At 42.0% G+C, this 23705-nt stretch overlaps 1 protein-coding gene across 1 annotated transcript in view; it reads left to right on the top strand.

Annotated features, from left to right (window-relative positions):
* Nucleotides 1-23705, top strand: part of Kcnq5 (potassium voltage-gated channel subfamily Q member 5) — a 536576-nt gene that overhangs the window by 506938 nt on the left and 5933 nt on the right. The window contains exons 11-12 of the mRNA XM_041655539.1: nucleotides 2811-2919; nucleotides 22459-22590. Coding sequence (XP_041511473.1) covers nucleotides 2811-2919; nucleotides 22459-22590 — 241 coding nt within the window. The remainder of the gene's footprint in view (nucleotides 1-2810; nucleotides 2920-22458; nucleotides 22591-23705) is intronic.

Here is a 23705-nt window from a genome sequence, read left to right on the forward strand (position 1 = left end):
ATAATGGGGTACATCACATTTTCTACTTTCAGCTTTTCTGCATCCCTGGTTCTTTTTCTTTCTGTTTCCTACAAAGACAGTTTTGCTACACTTCTTTTCCATCCTAACCCAATATGATTGCTTCTCAAACCATATTTTAATTATGTCTGCAAAACCCTTAGAACAAATAAGGTCATAGTCTCTAACAACTACCAGTTGATTGGGATCAACAAGGTGAAGTAATGCCTCTAACCTTGGAAATGAAGTTCATAGGCTCCAATGACTGTGCTGTATAAGTCAACAATTAGGTAAATCATGCCAGCCACTTCCAGGTCATCAGCTGTGAGTTAATTAATATTACCTTGTTTAAACTGTGATAAACGTCTTTGGAGGAAAGTTGGAGGCACCCAAAAGGGCAGACTGCACTTGTCTGCTCCTGTGTCATCTCTTCTGACATTGCCATTTTTATTTTATTGTATTTTATCCTGTTCTCTGATACTAGATGATGGATACAAAGTGTTGACCAGGGTTTCCATCCCACCAGGTCCCACATCCATTTAGTAACAAATAGTTTGCATTAATCATAAACTGGTTGGCCTAGTAGCTCAGGCTTCTTATTAACTCTTGTAACTTGTATTAGCCCATTATTTTTGCCTGTGTTAGCTACATGGCTTGGTACCTTTTTTTCAGCGAGGCAGTCACGTCTTGCTTGCTCTGTGTCTGGCTTTCTCTGTGTCTGGGAGACGACTGCAGACTGACTCTTTCCTGTTCCCAGGATTCTCCTGTTCTCGTAGCCCTGCCTCTACTTCCTGCCTGCCTACCAACCAATCAGCATTTTATTAAAATATAATTGACAGGGTACAGGCCATTGTCCCACAGCATGGACTGTGATGCCTCAGGAAACTAGATTGTAATAACGGGTTCTCCAATTTCATAGCTTCACTTACCCCTTCATGGCCTCAGACAATGTATTTTTCTCATTCAAGCTTTGATTTCCACACAAGACCACCAACAATTTGTAGAGAGACTCTCATTATAAAAACCAATGCACAAAGTGACTTCACCGAAGAACTGAAATACATTTCAGGGAATGATTGCTATTTGGTTCAGTCTGTGCTGCCATAAGAAAATCCTGACACCTTAAATATATTAAGAATAAGAATTTGTTTCTCATGGTTCTAGAAACAAAAACACTCAAAATCATGTCACCGATAGGTTCAGTGTCTGGAAGGAACTGGAGCTCTGTTCCTAAGACAGTGCTTTATTGCTGGTTTCTCCTGAGGTGACAAACTCCATACTCATCTGGTGACAAAAGGTCCCCTAGTCCTGTCACACATTTTCCAAGCCCATTCCTGAGCACTGTGGCCTCTATCACCTCCCAAATGCCCTTTCTCCTACTATCACACTACTAACCAAGTTTCAACACATAAATTTGGGGGATAAATTCCGACAGTCATCATTATCATTATCATCGCAGCAGTTAATCACTGTCTTCCTTCCTTTGAGAGAATGACTGGCAAAGGGACCACGAAGAAAATCTAGGAACATTCACGAAGATGAGGACGAATCCCACCTTCTCTACCTCCACCCACTACCACTCCAGCACAGAGTGCATAGACCAAACACTCAGCCACTATTCATGGAATGAAATACTGTAGTGATTGCATTCCCAGCACAAGCACAAATCTCGATGAATAAACTTCCACTAGCCTATCAGATTGGAGTCAAACCAGGACAGTCTATGGCAGATGCCTCCCATTCGCTGCAAAGAGTAGGCTGCCGAGCAAAGACAGCATAGCAGCGTGAGGCTTGTAATGCATGTCAACATTCAACAAGGCTTGGACCAAATAGCAGTCTTTATTGCCCATTTCTCACGAGTGCGTATTTATTTCTCTATTTACTTTATGCTATAAAGTTAAAACATATTCATTGCAGAAACTGTGGGAAAATATAGTAGGCAAGAAGACTAAGATTATTCCTGACCTCATATTATTTTTCTTTAACAATATGACATTTTCTTAGTCCTTAGTCTGCAACATCAATTTTAACAGCTTTGTAGCCTTCCGGTATATATTTAGGCTATCACTCAATGCATGAATTTACTTGGTTCTTAATATTTTGTTGCTGAAAATAAAAATATAAAGATGTGAATTTATTATTTATAACTTTATAAAGTGTCAATGACATGGTATTTATTGTAGCCCTGTTCCTTTTCCAAATGTTACAATTAACCAAAACGTTAATCTGATTGGTTTATGTGGAACTGATTTTCATAGGCAAACTAGTCTTCTCTCAGCTTTGACTACATTATCTTAAGCAAGTGCTCTCATGACCCCACCATTGCCAGCCCAGCAGCAAGCAATAAGTTGTCAGCCTTCTTCAGTCTGCTGCATAAATAACTTGTTTGGCATAAGAGCTAATGAGGCCAGTGTCATGGGATTTGAGCTCTGTCTAGGCAGACTGGCGTATCAACAGTCCAAAGGCAGTGTTCTCAACCCCAAACAGCTGCAATTTAAATGATGTCTATTAGTTTCCAGGGAGCAAAGCAGAAAGCACGGGTGGATCAACACAAATTCCTCACCGCCCTCCTCCAGGTGGAAAGCAGCTTAAGAAAATATCTCTGTCAAATCGAGAAAGAAAAAAAGAAAAGAAAAAGGTGGTTAAGGTTGTAGAAGGACAAGGCGAAGACTTGGGATTACAATTGACTGGCCTTCTACCTCAACAGCTGCTTATAGGCACAGTCTGTATGGGCTCCCCACTCTCTATAGGAGACAAATGACCCCAGATGTATTAACAGGAACTAGCATGCTAAGTGGTATCTTCTCTTGCAGCTGACACAGCCCTGGGCACCGACGATGTATATGACGAGAAAGGATGCCAGTGTGACGTGTCCGTGGAGGACCTCACACCACCACTTAAGACTGTTATTAGAGCCATCAGGTGGGTAAAAGCCATGAGCCAGATGAGCCTGGCACGTCTCTGATTATTTGTATTTCTATGTGGCTGCCACCTCTTTCCAGCAGGTAGGTCTCCTGGAATAACTATCTCCCGTTTGGGGTTCATCCACATGCCTTTTTAACTCATGAAGTGTTTTTATTCTTCATTAAGGAGCTGGGCTGCATTCATCACGAGATATGTTAGAGATGGTGGGTGGCATTTGAAAACGCAGACCACACCAGGGAGATGACATGAGAACCGGGATGCTGTGCTGTATTTGCTGCTTTGGGAACATTGGGTTTATGGGTACAACTGGATTTTTTTTTTAAATTATTTTATGCCTTTATCGATGACATATGTTTCATATTTTGTACCAAAGGAAAAACCCTCTAGGCTACTTGAAATAAGATTGAGCTCTGAACAGGGGAAGCCCGAGATACTCTGCAGTGATGGTTCATAGGGAATCTTAATCTGCTTTTTCTACACTGGCAAAAAGCTAAGAGAGGACCCATGTTAGCTCCAGCTCACACTTACTAAACCTCACACACATATGGAACATTCACAATGTAGATGAACAAGTTGCTGTTTATTCTGCCTTCCCGACTTAATCCCTGTGGGGAACCTGTATCTATTTGTATGTGTTGGGGGACTGGTTTGGCTTTCTTGCTTGACATGTCCTATATCTTACCAAGAAACCAGGAAATGGCTTGAAATAGCCACCCTAACTCAGTGTGTACAGATATTCACTCTAACCTCCAATATTGGTGAATTAATCACTTGCTGCTAGTTTGAGTTGATCATTTTACATGATGTTACATGTGACTCTGTGGTTTCATTGGGAAACACCGGGCAAGCAGAAATTACTTACCAGTAAGTGTGGGTGGGAGTAAAGAAAACCATGATATTACAAATATACATAATGCTCCAGAAGATGCTTAAATGATCTGTATCCACAAGCTAACCCGAAGTATAGCAAAGATTAATTGTCCTACAGAAATGGAGGTTCCTTTTCAGGCCAGATGGTCTCCGGTTATGCCCCACATCTAATTGTAGCTGTACATAGTACTACAAGCCTTCCTCACTTGGTATCAGTTTGAGCAACCAGTTATATAGTTACCACATTCTCATGGACAACTGAGAAGTCCTAAGTGGTATTTAAGTGAGGCATGATAGCACATGTCTATAATCTTAGGTATAAGTCTGAGGTCAGCCTGGACTACTTAGGGAAACCCCACCTCACAAAAAAATATAAGTATGTATTTAAGTCCAGGAAACTCAGAATAATGTAGGGGAATAATGTCAGAAGCCTTCAGTTAAAGGATAGTGATAGAGCTAACGAGAGGTTGAGAGGTTAAGAGCACTGGCTGCCCTTCTACAGGACCCAAACTTGATACCCAGTACCCACGTGGTGACTCACTGTAATTCCAGTTCCTGTGGGTCCAATGCATTTTTCTAGCCTCTTCAGGCACCCAGGTCCTTATTCAGAGGATAGGCAGACATATATGCACCCATATACATAAAAATTTTTAAGTTTAAAAAGAGACGATTAGGACTGGGAAATGCACTATGCATTATGGAAGCTCCTTGTTACAAAAGGATATTTAGATTTGAATTAGTTAAAATGAAAAACGATTGAAAATGTAATTGCTCAGTTGCACAATGCACATTTCAAATGCTTAGTATCCAAAGGCCCAATATGACAACCATATCGGACAAAAGGTAATAAGTAAAACCAGCAACATTCTATCATCACAGGAATTCGTATTGGACAGTCCCGCTCTGTAAGACACCTTCAGATTCTTTACATGCTTTGGCTATTTCTATCATAGGCCCGGACATAAAGGTCGGAGAATTCAGTCCACAAATTCATCCAACTTGCAACAAGTACCTTAAATCTTATCTAGGAGAAGCAGATCAGGCTTCATAAAAGTCAGACTTAACACAGTTTCCAGCCATTTCCGCGGACCCTCTGTAACTTTCGCTTTTGCCTCACAGCCTCTAACAAAAGGATTGGGGCTGCTGGAAAGAAAATGAGTTAGGTTTATTCTGCTGTCCTGAGCACTTTAGCTACAGTTTCAGATTTACTTTGCCCTTCCTGAAATCGGCTGATATTTGTCTTTTGCCAAATTCCCTTGTTTTTCAGAACTCTTTCTCTGTCCACCCCTCCTTTTTTTTTTCTTCCTGTTCATTGTCTGGTCTGGGATCTTATATTTTGTATTTTTGTTTGGGCTTTGTTTGTTTTTTAGGACAGGGGCTCGTGTAGCCCAGGCTGGTCACAAACACAAACATATTATGTAGCTAAGGCTAGTCTTAAATACCTGATCCTCCTGCTTTTATGCCCCTAAGGCTGGCATTTCAAGCGTCTGCCACCATACCCAGCTTGGTTCTTCTTTGTACATGTGGATCCTGCACATGTGAGTGTACAGGATAGAGGGAGTCTGCACACCAGTGTGGATGAACAGAAGCCAGAGTAATATACCTTATGCCCTGCTCAATCACTGCCTTGAGGCAGGGTCTTTCACTAAACCTGAAACTAATGTTATTTTTGGGGGGATGGGGTTGTTATTGTTGTTGTTATTTGGTTGGCTTTCTGGTTGGTTTTTCAAGGCAGAGTTTCTCTGTGTAGCTTTGGAGCCTGTCCTGGAACTAGCCCTGTAGACCAAGCTGGCCTGAAACTCACAGAGATCCATCTGCCTCTGCCTCCCGAGTGTTGGGATAAAAGGCGTGAGCCACCACTGCCCAGCTGAGATAGTGATGTTTTAGGTAGAATATCTGGTCAACAAACCCTAGCAATTCTCCTGTGTTGACCTTCTAACCATATCCTGCTGTGGGAGTTTACAGGCTGGTGTAGAAACACCTGGCTTTTACAATTAGCTGCTGGAGTCTGAAGTCAGGTCCTCTTGCTTAGGCAGCAAGCATTGTTACGGACTTAGCCATCTCCTCAGCCCGTAGTCCTTATTTTTAGCTGAACTTCATGACTGAGGTGTCTGCTTTTGCGGGGATTTTGAAGCTTTTGGTGGTGATACTTGGTACCTGAGGGATATCTTTCCCCCTGTGTTCTGATTCTGCCTGGGGTTGTTTAAATCACTCCCAATAGATCAGATATTATTAAAAACTTAAAAGCCATTAGACTAAAGAGTTTAATAACAGTCTGGAGTTGTTCATCCATGAAGCATGTAAGTTAAAGGTTTCCCAGCAACCACACGGTGGCTCACAGCCATCTGTAATGAGATCTGGCGCCCTCTTCTGGCCTGCAGACAGAACGATGTATACATAGTAAATAAATAAAATCTTTTAAAATAAAAACTATTTTTGTAAGACACCTATTTTCTGATCACTGACAAACATCACCCACATACTACACATAACAGCCAAGTTACAAGATTAGTCTGTCTGCCCGACAACAAATGGGTGGGTCAGGAAACTGTGGGATACACACACAGCAGAGCACTGCCTGGTCATAGAAGAAGAACGAAATGTCATTTACAGGAAAACAACTGACGACACTGGATTGCGCTTCAAGTGAAATAAGCCAGACCCTGGGGAAGGCTGATATGGCATGCTTCCTCTCATGTGCAGAATCTACACTTTCAAAAGAAAGTTTGTAGGGGGAATATTTAGAGAAGGAGAAGGGCTGGCAATAGGAGGAAGGGTCCTAGGGACGGTATAGAAAGTGAATGCTATTGGAGTAAATTATATACATATATGAAAATATCAAAATGAAGCCAGTTATTTTATAAGACTGATTTTTTTTATAATGACAAAAAAAAAATCAGAGGGGCTGGAGAGATGGCTCAGTGGTTAAGAGCATTGCCTGCTCTTCCAAAGGTCCTGAGTTCAATTCCCAGCAACCACATGGTGGCTCACAACCATCTGGCGCCCTCTTCTGGCCTTCAGGCATACAGACAGAATATTGGATACATAATAAATAAATAAATATTTAAAAAAAAAAAAAAAAAATCAGAAAGAAACTGCCATTACCTTGACATGGTCTTCCATAATGCAGAGCATCTGATTATTTAGGAATGTCTGGAGCTGAGTGATAGTTAAATTTCATGCTTGTATTAGTATTGCAACCACTACAGAAGTGTGAATATGGTCTTGATGAGATAACTCAGTGGTCAAGAGCCCTTGCTACTCTTACAATGGACCAAAGTTCAGTTTCCAACACCCAAATTAAGTGGCTCACAACTGACTATAGTGTCAGCTCCAGGAGATCGAGAACCGTCTATGGCCTCCCTGGACAACTGCTCTCATGTGCACATGCCCCCACACAGAGACTGGTATACACATTTTAAAAAAAACTATAAATATTTGGCAAATTCACACATTTATACTTATCTTAATAAACCTTTGAAAGTCTTATCAATGCAGCTAAATTCTTTTAAATGTCTCAGAGCCACAACCTTTTTAAAATGCAAAAGAAGTTACATCGCTTGTTGTATTGCACAGAGCTAGTTTATTTCACAGACATGAACACCAAGGCACCATGAGAGTGTTGTTTAAAGAATAGGGCATTCGGGGAAAGTGCTTTGCTCAATAGACAATGTGGTGTTTGTATGCTTCTTGCCAGTGTGGTTTCATAGAATTACTATGCCTAGGATGAGAGTAACTCTTAATGAGGTCCTCAGTGACCATTGCTCTTGCATAAGATGCTGTTATATATGCAGAAAATGTGTGTCTTTTCATATAATTATCTCAATGGCAGAGTGCCTACCTAGCATGTGTGGGTTACTGGAACTGATCCCCGGGACCACAAAGCAAAAATCTGAATGAGAATTCTGTGCAACCTATTTTTCTACTAAAGATAATTAAAAACAAACCAATTCGCATGCTCATTATTTTGAAAACCTGCAAGAGAAGCTTATTGATTGTATTATGTTCCTAACATCCCTTAATATTTATATGCAATAATCACCATCTCTGTTATGGTTCACTGTAAAACCATTCATATCCCAAGTAAAGCCAACTGTTTAAAGAATCAATAAAATAATAAAGTCATGAGTAAAAACTCAAAGAATTCTCTTTCTGTATATTAGCTTGCAGTCCTGAGACTGCAGCCAAAGGCCATGCATAACCAGACAAGCAAGCACTCTACCATTGAACTACATCCCTAGTCCCTCAAAGATTTCTTTAGCTGACTCTATACTGGCACTATGGGTCATCCACTCCACATCATTACCCTACCAAGCTAGCTACTTAAGAAATTTGAGCCAAGAAACAGGATATCCTATATCCAACCCTGTTCTTTTCGTAGGGAGATGGTGATAATATTGTCCTAGCTGTGGAGAAGATTAAATGAGATAATATTTACAACCACTGAGAGCTGTGCTGGCTTATAGTAAGCACTGGACCAGTGCTAATGATTAGCCCTTGAGATGACTGGGCTTCTCTTAATGCCTCACAGTGGGCCTGCTCCACTGTCTCCCTTCCACTGTTCCTTGAAAGACACAACTGTTGAATCTAAAGGGTGGTGTAGTAATGAGGAGTGGTGGGCTGCTTTACAACAGGTGGGGCTCAAGAGCAGAGTGCATCTCTGGTTCTGTGGCCCAGTAGAGAAAGATGTGGAATGGGAACAACCTTGGTAATCATCAACACAATGACAGCTGTCTTATTGATGGCTCATCCCAGGAAAATAAAAATAAAAATGGTCTACACAGATTTCAGTGCATTAAAGCTTGCAAAGGAATCCAAGGGAAAAAGAGAATAGCTCAAAAGGAGCAAAAATGACTGGCAGACAGATGGAAACCAGAGAGGTGTAGCAGAAGACAAGCTGGAGGAACAGCTTGAGCAAGAGAGAGAGGTTAAATGTGCCAAGTGCTGCTAAGAGCACAGAAAGATCGAATGAGAAGGTCCTTGGGAAGTGTCCATCAGCATTAACAGACTCTGGGTGGAGGGAAGGCAAGATAGGGGGAAGGGTTTGAAGTCAGATGGCAAACGGAACGTTTTTAAAAACTTGCTATTATAATCTTTCACTCTAATATGAGCACGGGTGTCAAGAATTTCTTTGTGACTAGCAAAGACTCAACTCCTCCAAAATAGCTTTCATCTGATCAGCCACTGAGGAGCCAGTGATGGCATGTCAAACCTCCTGAAGTGAATATGCAAATCAGACCTCATTGTCACCCTGGTTGGATGATAGAGTTTCCCAGTGTTCTTTCTGTGGTACCCGTGTTGAGAAGCGTACATGTGACTGTTTGTTCTCCTGGTCCCTTCCTAAAATGCAATCTCAACTCTGGATCCTTCTAAAGACTCACTTTGTACTTCAGATAAAATCACTTCACAAGAGGAGCTGATATTTGCCATTGTAGATTGTTGCTGTTGTTATTGACTCTGCAAGCTGTTTTATCATCATCAGTTCTTAATCTTGCTGACGGCACCTCCTCTGCTTTAACGGGGGTGATGGATGTGTGTTTTCTGTCACTATTAAGACATTCTTGACAGCCATGCCACAGGAAAGGGTACTGCCAGCAGATGTTGTAAGGATCATTTAGCACACGTTTTTCCAATCAACTAATATATTCCCTAGGATATTTGTGGTTTGTTTATGTTTTGCAGATAATCACTGGTGGCCACATTTTCATGGTGGCTGAATTAAGCTACTGTTCCTCTTGATGACACACAGAGACTTTTTTTTTAACCTTTTATTTGGTTTTAACTTAAACTGAGTCTCCTTTTTGTTGCTGGGACAAAATGATTTAAGAACAATACAGTGTATGAGTACTTATTTACTTATTCCTTTCACACTTTAAATTTTATGCCGAATTCTGTACTCCTCGAAAAAACAAAATCCCAAAATTTAGTTAACATAGCAAGGTTAAGCAGACCCTGGGAGGGAATTAACTATTTATTGACTGCTTGGATCAACAAGTTTCTGCATGAGTTTTACTACCTTACCCAATTAAAAAGAAAATTCACCAAACCTATAAAATTTATTCCTCTGTTTTTCATCTTGAGAACAATAATAATTTAGACTGGACCTGGGGCACACTCACTGTGTTTAATCCCAGCACTCAGGAGGTAGAGGTGTGCAGATCTTTGTGAGTTCAAGTCCAGTTTGATCTACATAGTAAGTTTCAGGGTATCAAGAGATATGCAGAGATGTACCTGTGTATACCCTGTCTTAAAGAAAACAAGAAGAGGAAGACAAGGAGGAAGAGGAGAAGGAGGAGAAGGAGGAAGAACACCAAGAGGAGGACCAGGAGGAGAAAGAAGAGAAGGGGCTCTTTTGCCAGAAGTGGAAACAATGCAGCCACAGAATTTGTTCTAACGTTCTAAGCCAGCCAACTGGTATACCTGCTTGCAACCTCTAGTGAGGACACGAAATGAACTGTACGCAAGGGAAGCCAGTTAGTATATCGTTAAGAGCTAAAAAGTGGGACTAGACAGATGGCTCAGTGGTTAAGAGTATTTGTTGCTCTTTCAGAGGTCTCAGGTTCAGTTCCCAGCAGCTACATGGTAGCTCATAATTATCCATAACTCCAGTTCCAGGGGTCTGGAGCCTTCTAATCTCCACGGGCACAAATACATACACATATAAATAAATAAATTAAACTTTAAAATAGCTAAAAAGCTAGAGAAATAGACGAGCCAGGGCATCTAAGATCTACTGGGCTTCCCTAATAACTAGTATCCCAATCTGAGATGAAAGGGGGTAGAGGAGTCTTAGCTGTGTGTTTCCCTAACTTCTTTTGCAAGATCTTCAGAAAATAAGCACAGTACCCACAAATGCAAGTTATATTGTTAAAATATGTTTACATATTAACTGGAAAATAATATCACTATGAATAACACATACAATTAAAATAGAAACACAAATTACCACCGGGCAGTGGTGGCACACACCTTTAATCCAGCACTTGGGAGGTAGAGGCAAGGCGGATCTCTGTGAGTTTGAGGACAGCCTGGTCTACAAGAGCTAGTTCCAGGACATGCTGCAAGGCAAAGAGAAACCCTGTCTTGAAAAAGACCAAAAACAACAAAAACACCCAAAAAACAAAAGCAACAACAACAAAAAAAAAGAAAAGAAAGAAACACAAATTGCCAAGTCATGCAGACTTGGTTGTCTACTAGGTTTGCTCCATTAATAGCAATCCTTGAGTTACGGATAAAAGATCAAGAGAGGTCTAACTTGGAGTATGGGTAAGGGGGCATTTGATGAACTAAAGTCTCTATATCATTCAAGAATGAGCACTGGGACCCTTAATTTGTTTTTTGGGTTTTTTTTTAAAACTTTGTTTTGCTTCTCTAGGATCTCGAATTATAGGCTCAATGTCCTTTATTTATGGCTAGAAACCACTTATGAGTGAGTACATACCATGTTCATCTTTTTGGGTCTGGGATACCTCACTCAGGATAGTGTTTTCTATTTCCATCCATTTGCATGCAAAATTCAAGATGTCATTGTTTTTTACCGCTGAGTAGTACTCTAATATGTGTATATTCCATACTTTCTTTATCCATTCTTCCATTGAAGGGCATCTAGGTTGTTTCCAGGTTCTGGCTATTACAAATAATGCTGCTATGGACATAGTTGAACAAATGCTTTTGTAGTATGATAGGGCATCTCTTGGGTATATTTTTCAAGACACGTTTCTCTGTGTTGCCCTGGTTGACCTGGAACTTACTCTGTAGACGGCCATCGAACTCAGAAACCCACATGCCTCTGCCTCCTGACTACTGGGATTAAAGGCGCATGCCCCCACGCCCAGATGGAATCCTTGATTTTAAAGGTTTTAGATGCTATGGAGACCCAAATATCAGGAAACGGAGTTTCCCCAAACTTGGAAGAAGAGCTGTGAAATACAAAGTCACAGAGCAGATGAACCCAAGAAAGCGAGACAAAGTAGAGAGATGGGCCAGAAAAGAACCCCACATGCACTTCAGAGACACGAGGCGGGAATATGTGGTGATTTGGAAGCTTTAGAGATGAACATGCAGAGCCTGTGAAGGGCTGTCACCTCCAGAAATCACGCCCTGCCCTCTCCTCCAGTCCATGTCTCTCAGACTGGCCAGGGTTCCCAGCTGCCTTCTGCCCATCACTCAGCTGCCTGACCAGACTGACAGCACTCTGGCTTCAGGCATTGTCTCCTACCCTGGCTGCCCTCAGTGATGAACTGTAAGAGGACATTAACCCTTTCCACTCCAGAAGGTGTTGACCACAACAGCCGGAAAACAAGAAAAATTTCATTAAATATCCTTAGCTTAGGGTGTATCTCAGTGATAAAGCACTTTCTTAGCATTTGTAGGGCCTGGATTCAATCCCTTGGTGTAGGAGGGTCTTCTTTCTATGTGTTGCTTTCATTGGAATGCTGGGAAGGAGAAAGCAGAGTCAGGTAGACGCCATGGCTCAGCTCTCCGAGATGGACGCTGGTTAGACTCATGCCAGTAAGCCACAGTCAAGTGGCGATACAGATTATTAGAAATGGGTTGAATCGAGGTGTGAGAGTTAGCCAATAAGAGGCTAGAACTAATGGGCCAGGCAGTGTTTAAATGAATATAGTTTCTGTGTAATTATTTCGAGGTTAAGCTAGTCGGGCAGCCAGGAGCCCTGCGAGCAGGACGCAGCCCATCGCACCTATTACATCCCTAGCACTAGAAAGGGGTGTGTGTGTGTGTGTGTGTGTGTGTGTGTGTGTGTGTGTGTGTGTTGATGACTAGTCCGGTGTGGTAGCTGCAGCCTGTATTTCCAGGTTCTCAGACCATTTGAGTCCAGGAATTCAATCCAGCATGGGCAGCATGGTGAAACTCTGTCTCAAAATAAGACAAAAAGAAGGTCAAAAATCTCCGGGTCATATCCTAGACCAATTAAATCAGAATGAGAGTCAGGGCCCATGCTCCCCGGGTGATTCCGATGAGCCGCCAAGCTTGCGAAGTAGAACTGCCTTCACAGTCAATCAAACGCCTCTTCTGTTCACAGTCATCTGGGCCCTCTCTGCCCTGCACACGGTTTGGCTGCTGGCCGGGTCCGTCCATCTGCTCGGTGGCAGTGGTAGTCACTGCTGCTTGTTTCCCCCTTATTCTTCCCTCTGCATATTCATGCCTTCACCCTGATTTAGAGGACTTGAACAAGACTCCTGCAAGATTTTATAACTCATGGCAGCACAACAAAAAATGCACCTACGTTTCCTTCGCTCCTCAGAAGCGCACATGTGTTTGTGTGTATTTATAGACATATTCTACCCAGAGTTTAACTTTGCTGTAGTTCCTTCGTTCTCAGAAAATGTGTGAGCAGGCTCCCCGTTTCTGGACGAGATGCCACTTTGGGTCGGTGGTGAAGCTTTTCCGCCCTCTAGTGGTGTTATGAGAGCATGACAGTCTTGTTCAACAGGCTTTCTTCCACCCCCTATCCTCCTGCTTATCAACAGGGTTCATAGGAGGAGACAGAGCTTTTGATGAGGAGTTCTTAGCTTTTGTCTGTTGTGTTGTGAGGCAGCTCATGGAGAATCTGCTGAGTGGGTACCTGACTTCTCACCTTATTATTTATCCTCCAAAGGGCAGTCAGAAATTACCAGAAGAACAGGTCATCCGCTTGGCAAAGGTTTGTCGAGTATGTTACAAGCCAGGCACAGGTGAATCTTTTAGTATCAGCCTTACTCAACCTCTCTCTGTACCACGTGTCCTTAACTGCAAAATAATCATCCCCCTCCCTCAGGGAGCATCCGGAAGGGCAGTCTAATGCTATCATCATCCTATTTATCAAATCCATTGTTAAGGTCCTAATTTTACCCTGGGAAAATGTCCTCAAACACTCCCTTTTTCCCAGGCAATGAAAAAGCTATAGTCAAGTTCTTTTGTAAACATGGAAGAGGCCCCCAAGGTCTTTGGCCTCTTTGACAAGGCGGTTCATAGACTTCAATTTATTCCTGTTTTCCTGGTATTTCCTCATAGTTCCTATCTAAAAGACGGGTCAGAGAGGACAGCTAAAGGTCAAAACTCTAACCCAAAGTTTGTTTGGTGCAAATTAAGTGTTATTGGGCCATATCTGCATTTGTTTGTTTGTTTATTCTGTCCAGAGGTCTGTCTCTCTAGCAGAAACCATAAGACCCTTCAGGACACACAATTTTCATGTGCTGGCCCTCTTCTTCTAGAATACCTTCTTGCCCTTCCCCTAGGTATTTTATTTTCCCTGCATTTACACCCATCTGTGTCTGGGGAATCAAAACATAGAACTTCCAGACAAGCCCCTCAGACAAAATCAGCTTTCACCCTTCTCCCTGCCAACCCAGAACTTCCTAAACCCAGCTCTCTCTTCCTTCCCCTATTCTTTCTTTCTTTTCTTTTCTTTCTTTTTTTAATTTTGCTGTTTTGTTTTTGTTCTTTGAGACAGGGTTTCAGTGTAACAGTCCTGGTTGTCCTAGAACTAGCTTTGTAGTTCAGGCTGGCCTCGAACTCAGAGATCTACCTGCCTCTGCCTCCCAAGTGCTGGGATTAAAGGTGTGCGCCATCACTGCCCAGCCCATTCCTCTGTTCTTATAGTTAAAAGTCTTACTACCTGAAATACAGTTGTCTTCGAGGAGGGAAAATTCAATAATAAGAAGACTTTTTAAATTCATCACTGAAGGGCTGGAGAGATGGCTCAGTGGTTAAGAGCATAGCATTGGCTGCTCTTCCAGAGGTCCTGAGTTCCCAGCATCAATTCCGCAACCATTTGTAATGAGTTCGGGTACCATCTTCTGGTGTTCAGGCTTACATGCAGGCAGAACAAAGTATATGTAATAATAAAAAAATACAGTTAAATAAGCAGTAATTTGGTTAAGTGTATGTTTAACTAATAATAATATGAAGATTTTAAAAATTCATCATTAAATAGCCCTTCAAGCCAAGTGTGGTGACACATGCCTTTAATTCCAGCACTCGCGATGCACAGAGAGGCAAAGCTTTGAGTTTGAGGCCAGCCAACAGAATGAGTTCCAAGACAACCAGTGCTACATAGAGAAACCCGATCTCAAAAGGCCACACAAAAATATGTTCCCTCAATTTTCAGTACCCTCACTTCTTCCTAAAGGTCTAGAATTATTAAGCCATGAACTTCATTTCACCCCTAGGTAACTAGAGAAATGACATACTCTCTTCTCAGAGGGTAACAGGATGGCTTTTACAAGTAGCGGTGCTCTCTGGGAGAGCGTACATTTCAAAGCAAAACTGGTGGACGACACTGAGAGTAATGGACACATCCTGAAGTGGGGTGTAAATAAGCAAAAAAAAAACCTTTATTTGTTGGAAAGGGAAATATTGCAATTAGTAGGGTTGGGGGAAGAAGAGAACTCTTGAGAGAATGAAGAGAATGAAGCAAAAGGGCAGTGAGTTCCAAGCGTGGTTCCCTTCAGAAAGACAGAGATGAAGATGGATAAAGTGATTGGTGTGGCCTTGGATTCATTTGGGCGTGTGTCGGAGTTCACGTGCCTCCTAGCCTGTCCAATCCTTTTAGAGTTCTAAAGTCTCCTGCCTCTGAGCCCCCTGTAAAGCAACTCTCTGGATTGGTGGACTGAGGGCCTTGGCCTCAGCAATCGCTTGCCTCTTGTGAGCAGGTTACCCAAACTCCCTAGCTTTCTCTTGACTAAAAGAGCAAAGGTGGGAAATGATTAGTTCTACGTTGGTACGCTGCAGACAAACTGCTTAGCCCATTGCCACGCACCCAGAGAGGTGCCACAATTAGAGAGCCAGGCAGCATTTCGATGTAGAGGACGCGAGCTATGTTTTGCTCGGCTTTTTGCATTTACCACCCATCTGTGCGACCAGCAAATGATACTGTCTGCTCACATCTGGGTCACTGCATTAGACCTCAGAGACAATTTGGGGGCATTTCATGGATAACCAGAGAAAGGAGGAACTGTTGCAAAAAGCCAGGATGGCGAGATGTGCTCAGAGATGCCCTCTCAAACTTACCTTCACCTCTGAGGTTTTCCCCTCGCCACCTCCTACTTTGATTATGATAATTATGTCTGTCCCAAAAGAACTGAAAGGAGATCTGTTATAGAAAAAGGGCATCACTCATGCCTAGTCTTCCTTAGAGTAAACATAGCAAGATCATTTCAGATATACTAACAGTAGTGTCCCAAACAGGAATCTAAGGTTATTATTGTTTCTCTACTGTTTGTAACAGGATCTTGCTATGTTGCCCATACTGGACTTGAACTCCTGACTCAGTAAGCCTTCTGCCCAGTCTCCTGAGTATCAGTGACTAAAAAGAGGCACCTCGGTGCTCAGCTCAACGTTTTATGTTCTTTTAGATGCTTGGCGTATTTTTTTTCCTATTGTGTTGATGATTCTAAAATGTGGTATGTACAGTTTAAAAGCAGAAAAAGGCAACACACATTGAAGTAATAAGGGCGGCGGGGCTGCTTCCCCAGCACCCCAGCCGCCCGCTCAGCTAGCTTATGCCCCGAAATAACAACACACAAACTATATTCATTTAAACACTGCTTGGCCCATTCTCTTCTAGGCTAATTCTCACATATTAATTTAGCCCATTTCTAATCATCTGTGTGTAGCACCCCAAGGTGCACTTACCGGGGAGATTCTAGCCTATGTCCATCCTGGGTCGGAGCTTCTTAGCATGCGTCTGCCCAGGAGCCAGGAGCATGGCGTCTCTCTCAGGCATCTGCTCCCGAGAGGAAAGCGGTCGAGTCTCTGAGCTCACTTCCTCTTCCTCCCAGCATTTTGTTCTGTTTACTCCTCCCACCTATCCTCTAACCAATAAAATGGGCCAGGGCAGTTCCTTTATTAGCCAATGACCTTCCTCCATCATTTCCCCTTTTTCGGTTTAAACAAAAAAAAAAAAAGGCTTTAACTTTAACATAGCAAAATTGCATATAACAAAACAGTTATCAAGTAAAAGTTACAATAATCTTTATCATAACTAAGGAAAACTATAACTATAACTAACTATTCTTAACTCTATCAAAGACTCCAGAAAGATATAATATTACCTAAGTAAACAAGAACTAAGAAACTTCAAACTCTAGAAATGACAGAGACATCTCACTGTCTGGACAGTCACCCAAAGTTCCTCTGTACCGTTGGGGCATCCATCTTCAGCCTTCAGGCCCATGGTATCCAGCAGACATTTCCATAAAGCAGGAAAATTCAAAGTCAGTTCAGTCACTATCTGTTGTGTCCTGCAGAATGTCTCACAGACTCTTTCATGAATCAGGAACCCCGAAAGATCATCTCACCTTAGGCAAGTTCAGTAGTCCTCTCTCTGCGGGTTCTCTGTGTCCAGTTTATGCAGTAGTCCAGGCAAGAGCAGTTTCTTGCCCAAATGGCTATCAAACTCCATAAGGTGCCTCTTCGATGCCCATCTTCCTCTTGAAGTAGATTGGTGCTGCCAGGGGCAGAGTGTCTCATTGTCATGAAAAGTCCTATATTATTAAAACATTTAAAATGCCATATTCTATAATCTTTGAAAAATATGAAGAATGCCTATCTAAAATATATCTACGCACATCTAGAAAATATTAACTAACATGACTACAAACTTGACTATTATTTATGATTATCCATCAACAACCTATATTTCCTATTATACAGTACATATTTAAATGAACTACACAATCACAATACCTTAATCAAAATCAGAAACACTTATATATATAACAAAATTGACCTTAAATCTCTATCAATAAAGCAAAATCTATACTAATGTAAATTATTCATACCTATATCATATCCCTCTTTAAATGTAAAAGAACGTTTATAAACCATATTTGGGAATATGGGCGTAGTTTTTTCTCTCCAAACTGCTTCCTGCTGAATGGGGGCGTCGTTAATTAGGTCTTTCATGGTATAACCTGTGTGCTAGTTTCATCTCAGTTGGCAGTTGAGCGAAGCAATTTTTTTTTTTTTTTTGGTTTTTCGAGACAGGGTTTCTCTGTGGCTTTGGAGCTCGTCCTGGAACTAGCTCTGTAGACCAGGCTGGTCTCGAACTCACAGAGATCCGCCTGCCTCTGCCTCCTGAGTGCTGGGATTAAAGGCGTGCGCCACCATCGCCCGGCGAGAAGCAATTTTTTGAAGGTGTGCACAGGAACCATTCAGGAGGACGTGGTCCATCATACCATATCGGGATAAATGTAATCCACAAGTTCTGATCCTCTGTGAAGACAAAAGAAGAATCTCTTTTCCAAAGTATCATATCCTTAGATCCAAATTCAAAATATCTATGTCGGATTAGTTCAGCAGCATTTATAAACAAATATCTTTTAGCAGCTGTTGCTCCTTCCTCAGCATTCAAATAATTCAAAGAGAGCATAATAGCATACAGTATCAAGATTCTCTGTGTATTTTCCATCTTTGTACAGCTTTGTTTTAACCTCTATTTTGTTTATTTTTACTTTTAAACTTTTTGCTTTTTGAGACAGGTTCTCTGTATCTTTGACCTGAAGTAACTCTGTAAACCAGGCTGTCTTTGAACTCTCAGAGATCCGCCTGTCTCTGCCTCCCAGGCATTCGGGATTAAAGGTGTACACTACTACACCTTGAACTCACAGAGATCTGTTTGCCTCTGCCTTCTAGGTACTGGGATTAAAGGTGTGTGCTACCACACATAACAACTCTCTTCCTTTTTTTGTTTTTTACTTCAAGAACTTCAACTTTTAGTCTGCATATATTTTTAACACACTGTAAACCATTCAGAAATTTTCTCTGTCTTTGAATCTCTCTTTACTGTATATCTCTCTTTTTCTGACCACACGAGTCTTTAATTTACCAAGCAATATCAGTAGGATTAAAGGCGTGGCTTTGCCGGCTGGATCCAGCCCATTCCTTAGCTTTCCAGCCTCATGGCTGAGGTACTGGCTGTAGCCAGCAAGCGAGCTTCAGCAGCCTGTGCTTGCAAACCACATAAACCGCCTGCGAAAAAGAATCAGAGTTTGCCGTGGCAGGACAGCCCAGAAAGCCGGCATTTTTAAACGGCGCAGCTTTTTTCCTGCTATGGCTGAAAACCGAAAAGCATGCGTTCAGCTTTTCGTCAACACAGTTTAAGTGTTTCGTGGCAGGACCTCTTAATGAGCTGCAGGGTTTTGCAGCTAAAGCTGAGTCAGGAAGCCTCTCTCAGATGAGGCGCTTGCTTGCCTCTAGCAAGCAGAGTAGATCCGAGAAATTGTCACTATCAAGAAAACATGCTTTACTCTTTCCCAAGCTTTTTCAGGCTTTCTGTGGATTCAGTTGTCCTTGTGGGCGCCATATGTAATAATTAGGGCGGCGGGGCTGCTTCCCCAGCACCCCAGCCGCCCGCTCAGCTAGCTTATGCCCCGAAATAACAACACACAAACTATATTCATTTAAACACTGCTTGGCCCATTCTCTTCTAGGCTAATTCTCACATATTAATTTAGCCCATTTCTAATCATCTGTGTGTAGCACCCCAAGGTGCACTTACCGGGGAGATTCTAGCCTATGTCCATCCTGGGTCGGAGCTTCTTAGCGTGTGTCTGCCCAGGAGCCAGGAGCATGGCGTCTCTCTCAGGCGTCTGCTCCCGAGAGGAAAGCGGTCGAGTCTCTGAGCTCACTTCCTCTTCCTCCCAGCATTTTGTTCTGTTTACTCCTCCCACCTATCCTCTAACCAATAAAATGGGCCAGGGCAGTTCCTTTATTAGCCAATGACCTTCCTCCATCAACACATTGAAGTAAATGCCATAGAGAACTAATACAATGCTTTATAAATTAAAATAAGGAGAGGTCTTCATTAAGAAAAAAAAAGGTGATTTATCTGGGGTGGGTGTTTACTGCAGTCCAGACACAGCACAACAGAGGCCGCTGCACCCACGTTGCAGCCAGTAAAAGCACACTGGCTTATGCAGCAGTCTCCCTTGCCCTACCCTTGGAAGAAAAAGAAGAGCTGCTGAAGACGCCACTCTGCCTTCTCACTTTTCCAGAACTGTTACCATGCGAGTGCAGGACGTAAGGTGGGAGCCAGGCAGACCTGGGCGCAGTTGTGCTTTGCTACCGAGTGCTTGGAGATGTCACTCTAAGACATCTTACGTCTCAGAGTCTGCCTCCCCAAACATACTTAAAGCAGAAATGAACATCTCTTCCAGTGCTCATGAAGCTAAGACATCATGTACTATGCATGCAAGTGTGGTGTGTGCACATGCTCACATGGGTATTCCATGGAGGTGCACACACGCAGATGGGCATGCACAGGTAGAGACCAGAGGCTGGCTTTGGATCTCTTCCTCAATTGATTGCCTGCTTATTTTTGAGGCCGGGTCTCTCACTGAACCTGGAGCTCACTGACTGAACTAGGCTGGATGGCTAGTGAGATCCAGGTGTCTCCTATAGTGGGCTTGTAGACACACACTGATTATGCCTGAGGATTTAGACTCAAACTCTTATTGAAGCAAACAGCTTACCAGCTGAGACATTTTCCCAGCCCTACCCAGATTTCCTCCGCTTTCTACTGAATGATTTTTTTCCTAAATGTCTTTAAAGGAAAGAAAAGAAAAAGAAACAAACACATTGTCAAATGTGGTGGCAAAAGCCTTTAATCCCAGCTCTCTGGAGGCAGAGCAGGCAGACACCTGTGAGTTCAAATTACAGAATGAGTTCCAGGACAGCCAAGGCTGTTACACAGAGAAACCTTGTCTAAAAAAGGAGGAGGAGGAAGGGAAGAAGAAGAGGAAGAACAAACAAACACAAAGTCTCTTTTCTGAATAAAGATATTGGTGAGAAACTGGTGAAAAGATCTGGGGAGCTGGAGGTGAGAGATTCAGCAGCATTTGGGTCATAATTAATTTGAGGTTAATGATACAACTAGAAGATAGGGTTTAGGCTTTTTGAAATGCTAAGCAATTTGAAGTCAATGAAATAACCTGTCACTTCAGGTAGGTAATGGATATTTTCTTTTAAAACTCCCATCTTTCCACTTTTAGCCAAGGGACTATACATCTTAGGTTTTAGAACCGAGACCAATTCCCTCCCTAGAATCCATGACTGTGATAATAGGAATCAGTGAACTATTTAATGGTTGGAAAACACCAACAGGTTTCACATTTACCAGCAGTGAGGCTGCACAGATTAATTAAAATGTCACACTCCCTTGCTTCTAGCAGGCACTTTATGACACCACTGCAGTAACTGATTACAGATGAGCTACTGCTGCCATCACCAAATTGACGGAAGAAATATTGTTCTAAAATCTGGGGCTCGTGCTAAGGGAGGCATTATAATGAGGGATCTCTTATTCCTCAGAAATGTTTATATCCAAGTTCCACGGATAATTGTCCTTAAAAGAAAATTGGCTAGCGAACCCAACACTGTAATTCAAAAATAGTTTATGAAATTCTCCCCAAATTTCAAAGCTAGTATGCATTACTTTAGAAAAAAAACAGCAGAGATTTGCAAACACGTTTGTATCTCAAAGACATATACAATTAGCAGGCAAAGATGTTTGCAATCAAGCCTGATAACCTGAATCTGATCCCTGAGACCTATATGGTAGAAAGAGAAAATGGACTTCTGCAGGTTTTCCTCTGACTCCACACAGGTGCTATGGCATATGTATATGTATATACATATCCAGAAAAGGAAGGAAGGAAGCAGGAAGGGATGGAGAGACGGAGGGATGGGAGGGAGGAAGATGTAATTACATAAAAAAGCACTATTTTTTTTAGGGGGGGAAGGGTGCTTAAGAGTGATGTATGTTTGTCTGTGTGTGTATGTTATGTGTGTGTGAATACACATGTGTCTGTGGAGTTCAGAGGTCAATATCAAGTGTTTTCCTCAAATTCCACCTTATTTTTTGAGATTAAAAAAAAATCCTGAAGCTCACCAATTTGGCTATGCTGGCTGGTCAGTAACTGCAGAAATCCTCCTGTCTCCACCTTCCCAGTGCTGAGATTACAGGTGTACGCAACCACAGGCAGCTTTCTACATGGACGCCAGGCGCGAGCTCAGATTTTCATGCTTGTATGGCAAACACTTTCCCAACTAAAACCATCTCCCCAGTGTGCCCTATTTTTTAAGAGATATAATCCAAGGTGTTGTGGTATCTTGGATGTCTCAGATCACATAGAATTGCATTTGACTGTGGTTTTAGCTGGAGATTTCCATAGATATTCAAAAGAGATAGCACTTAATGTTTAGTTTTTTTTTTTATTGAGGGTTGCTACGCTGAAGGTGTGTCTCCTAAGAAATGTTCTTAATAATGCCCTCTTTGTATCTTTTATATTGCATTACTGTAGAAGCATAAAATATTGATACATGATTTTTGCTCCCCAGAGTTTCATATATGTACATATATTTCAATATTGGGGGTTAAATTTAGGGTAGGGCTTTGCACACGCTAAGCAAGTCTCCTACCACTGAGCTGGACCCCCGGCCCTGCTTTGGCCTTCTTTGTTCTGAAATAGGACATCAATAAGTTTCCCAAGCTGGCCATGTTCCCCAGGCAAGTCTTGAACTTGTGATCCTCCTGCCTTAGCCACTAATATAAGTGAAATTACAGGTCTGTACCACTATGAATTTCTTGATATTTGCTGGTAAACATATTGGTAATTTATTTTGATAAAGTTGTTAGTAATCATATCTAATATGTTTAAACAGAATTATGAAATTTCACGTGGCCAAACGGAAGTTTAAGGAAACATTGCGCCCATATGATGTAAAAGATGTCATTGAACAATATTCTGCCGGTCATCTGGATATGCTGTGTAGGATTAAAAGCCTTCAAACACGGTAAGCAAAGGGTATGGAAACTGTCGGGGGGTTTCCCACAATAAACAAAGCCTCTCAATTCTGTATTGCTGATTCATTTTTTGGTAGGCAACTGGGAAGTTGTTTTATCACAGATATTGTATTCTTCTTTTCACTCTTGTTTTCGGGTGTAAATCAAACATTGACAGGCTCCACAGATCCCTCTTCTGAGAAATGGAGAGACTGTCAGAGGTGCCGCGTAGGGTTGACATGACCACTGACTCGTCAGTGTAGTTTGTAACATGTAAGAACCGTGGAACCTGGTACTTGGTAAATGTTAATGATGGCCTAGCAATATCACTCCATAGAACACTTTACAAATGACCATAGCTTTCCCACCTGCTTATCAGGTATAAAATAAATCCTCACGGAATCTCTTCTATCAGTGTAAAATAAGCATAATTATGATTTCATGGTTTTTACGGTTGAATTCAGAACTGACTGGTCCAAGGTGGAAACAAGTTATTTGGCTCGCTCATTTTTTTCCTCTATCAAGTCCATCATAAATGATTTCATCAAGGATCAGAGGGATTAAAAAAATATGTAATCCTGTGTTAAGAAAATAATCAGGGGCGAGAAAGGGGACTCAGCAGTTAAGAGACTGGATGCTCTTCCAGAGAGTCTGACTTCAGAACCTAGCACCCACATCAGGTGGTTCACAACGGCTTCTCTGTCAGCTCCAGGGAATCTGACACCACCAAAAGTACCTGCACACATGTGGCAGACACACACACACACACATGAATAAATAAATAAAACAACTGACTCTTTTCTTAAAAGATAATTGGATCAATTGACACGCGTGTCAGCTTGCTTCGCCTTTTACAAACTGGACACTTGCCTTTCCTCTTTTGAGCCTTCCAGTTTTGCCGCGTGCATCAACTCTCAACCTGTGGGTCTCCATCCCTCTGAGGGTCGAATGGCCCTTTCACAGGGGTCGCCTAACACCATCGGAAATATAGGGTATTTACATTACAATTCATAAAGGCAGAAAAATGAGTTATGAAGTAGTAAGGAAAATAATTTTATGGTCAGGGATTCCCACGACATGAAGAACTATATTAAAAGGTTGCACCATTAGGAAGGTTGATAACACT

This window comes from Microtus oregoni, unplaced genomic scaffold (genome assembly GCF_018167655.1).
Source record: "Microtus oregoni isolate MIOR12 unplaced genomic scaffold, Mior012 000007F_ref0000211, whole genome shotgun sequence".
Lineage (NCBI taxonomy): Eukaryota > Metazoa > Chordata > Mammalia > Rodentia > Cricetidae > Microtus > Microtus oregoni.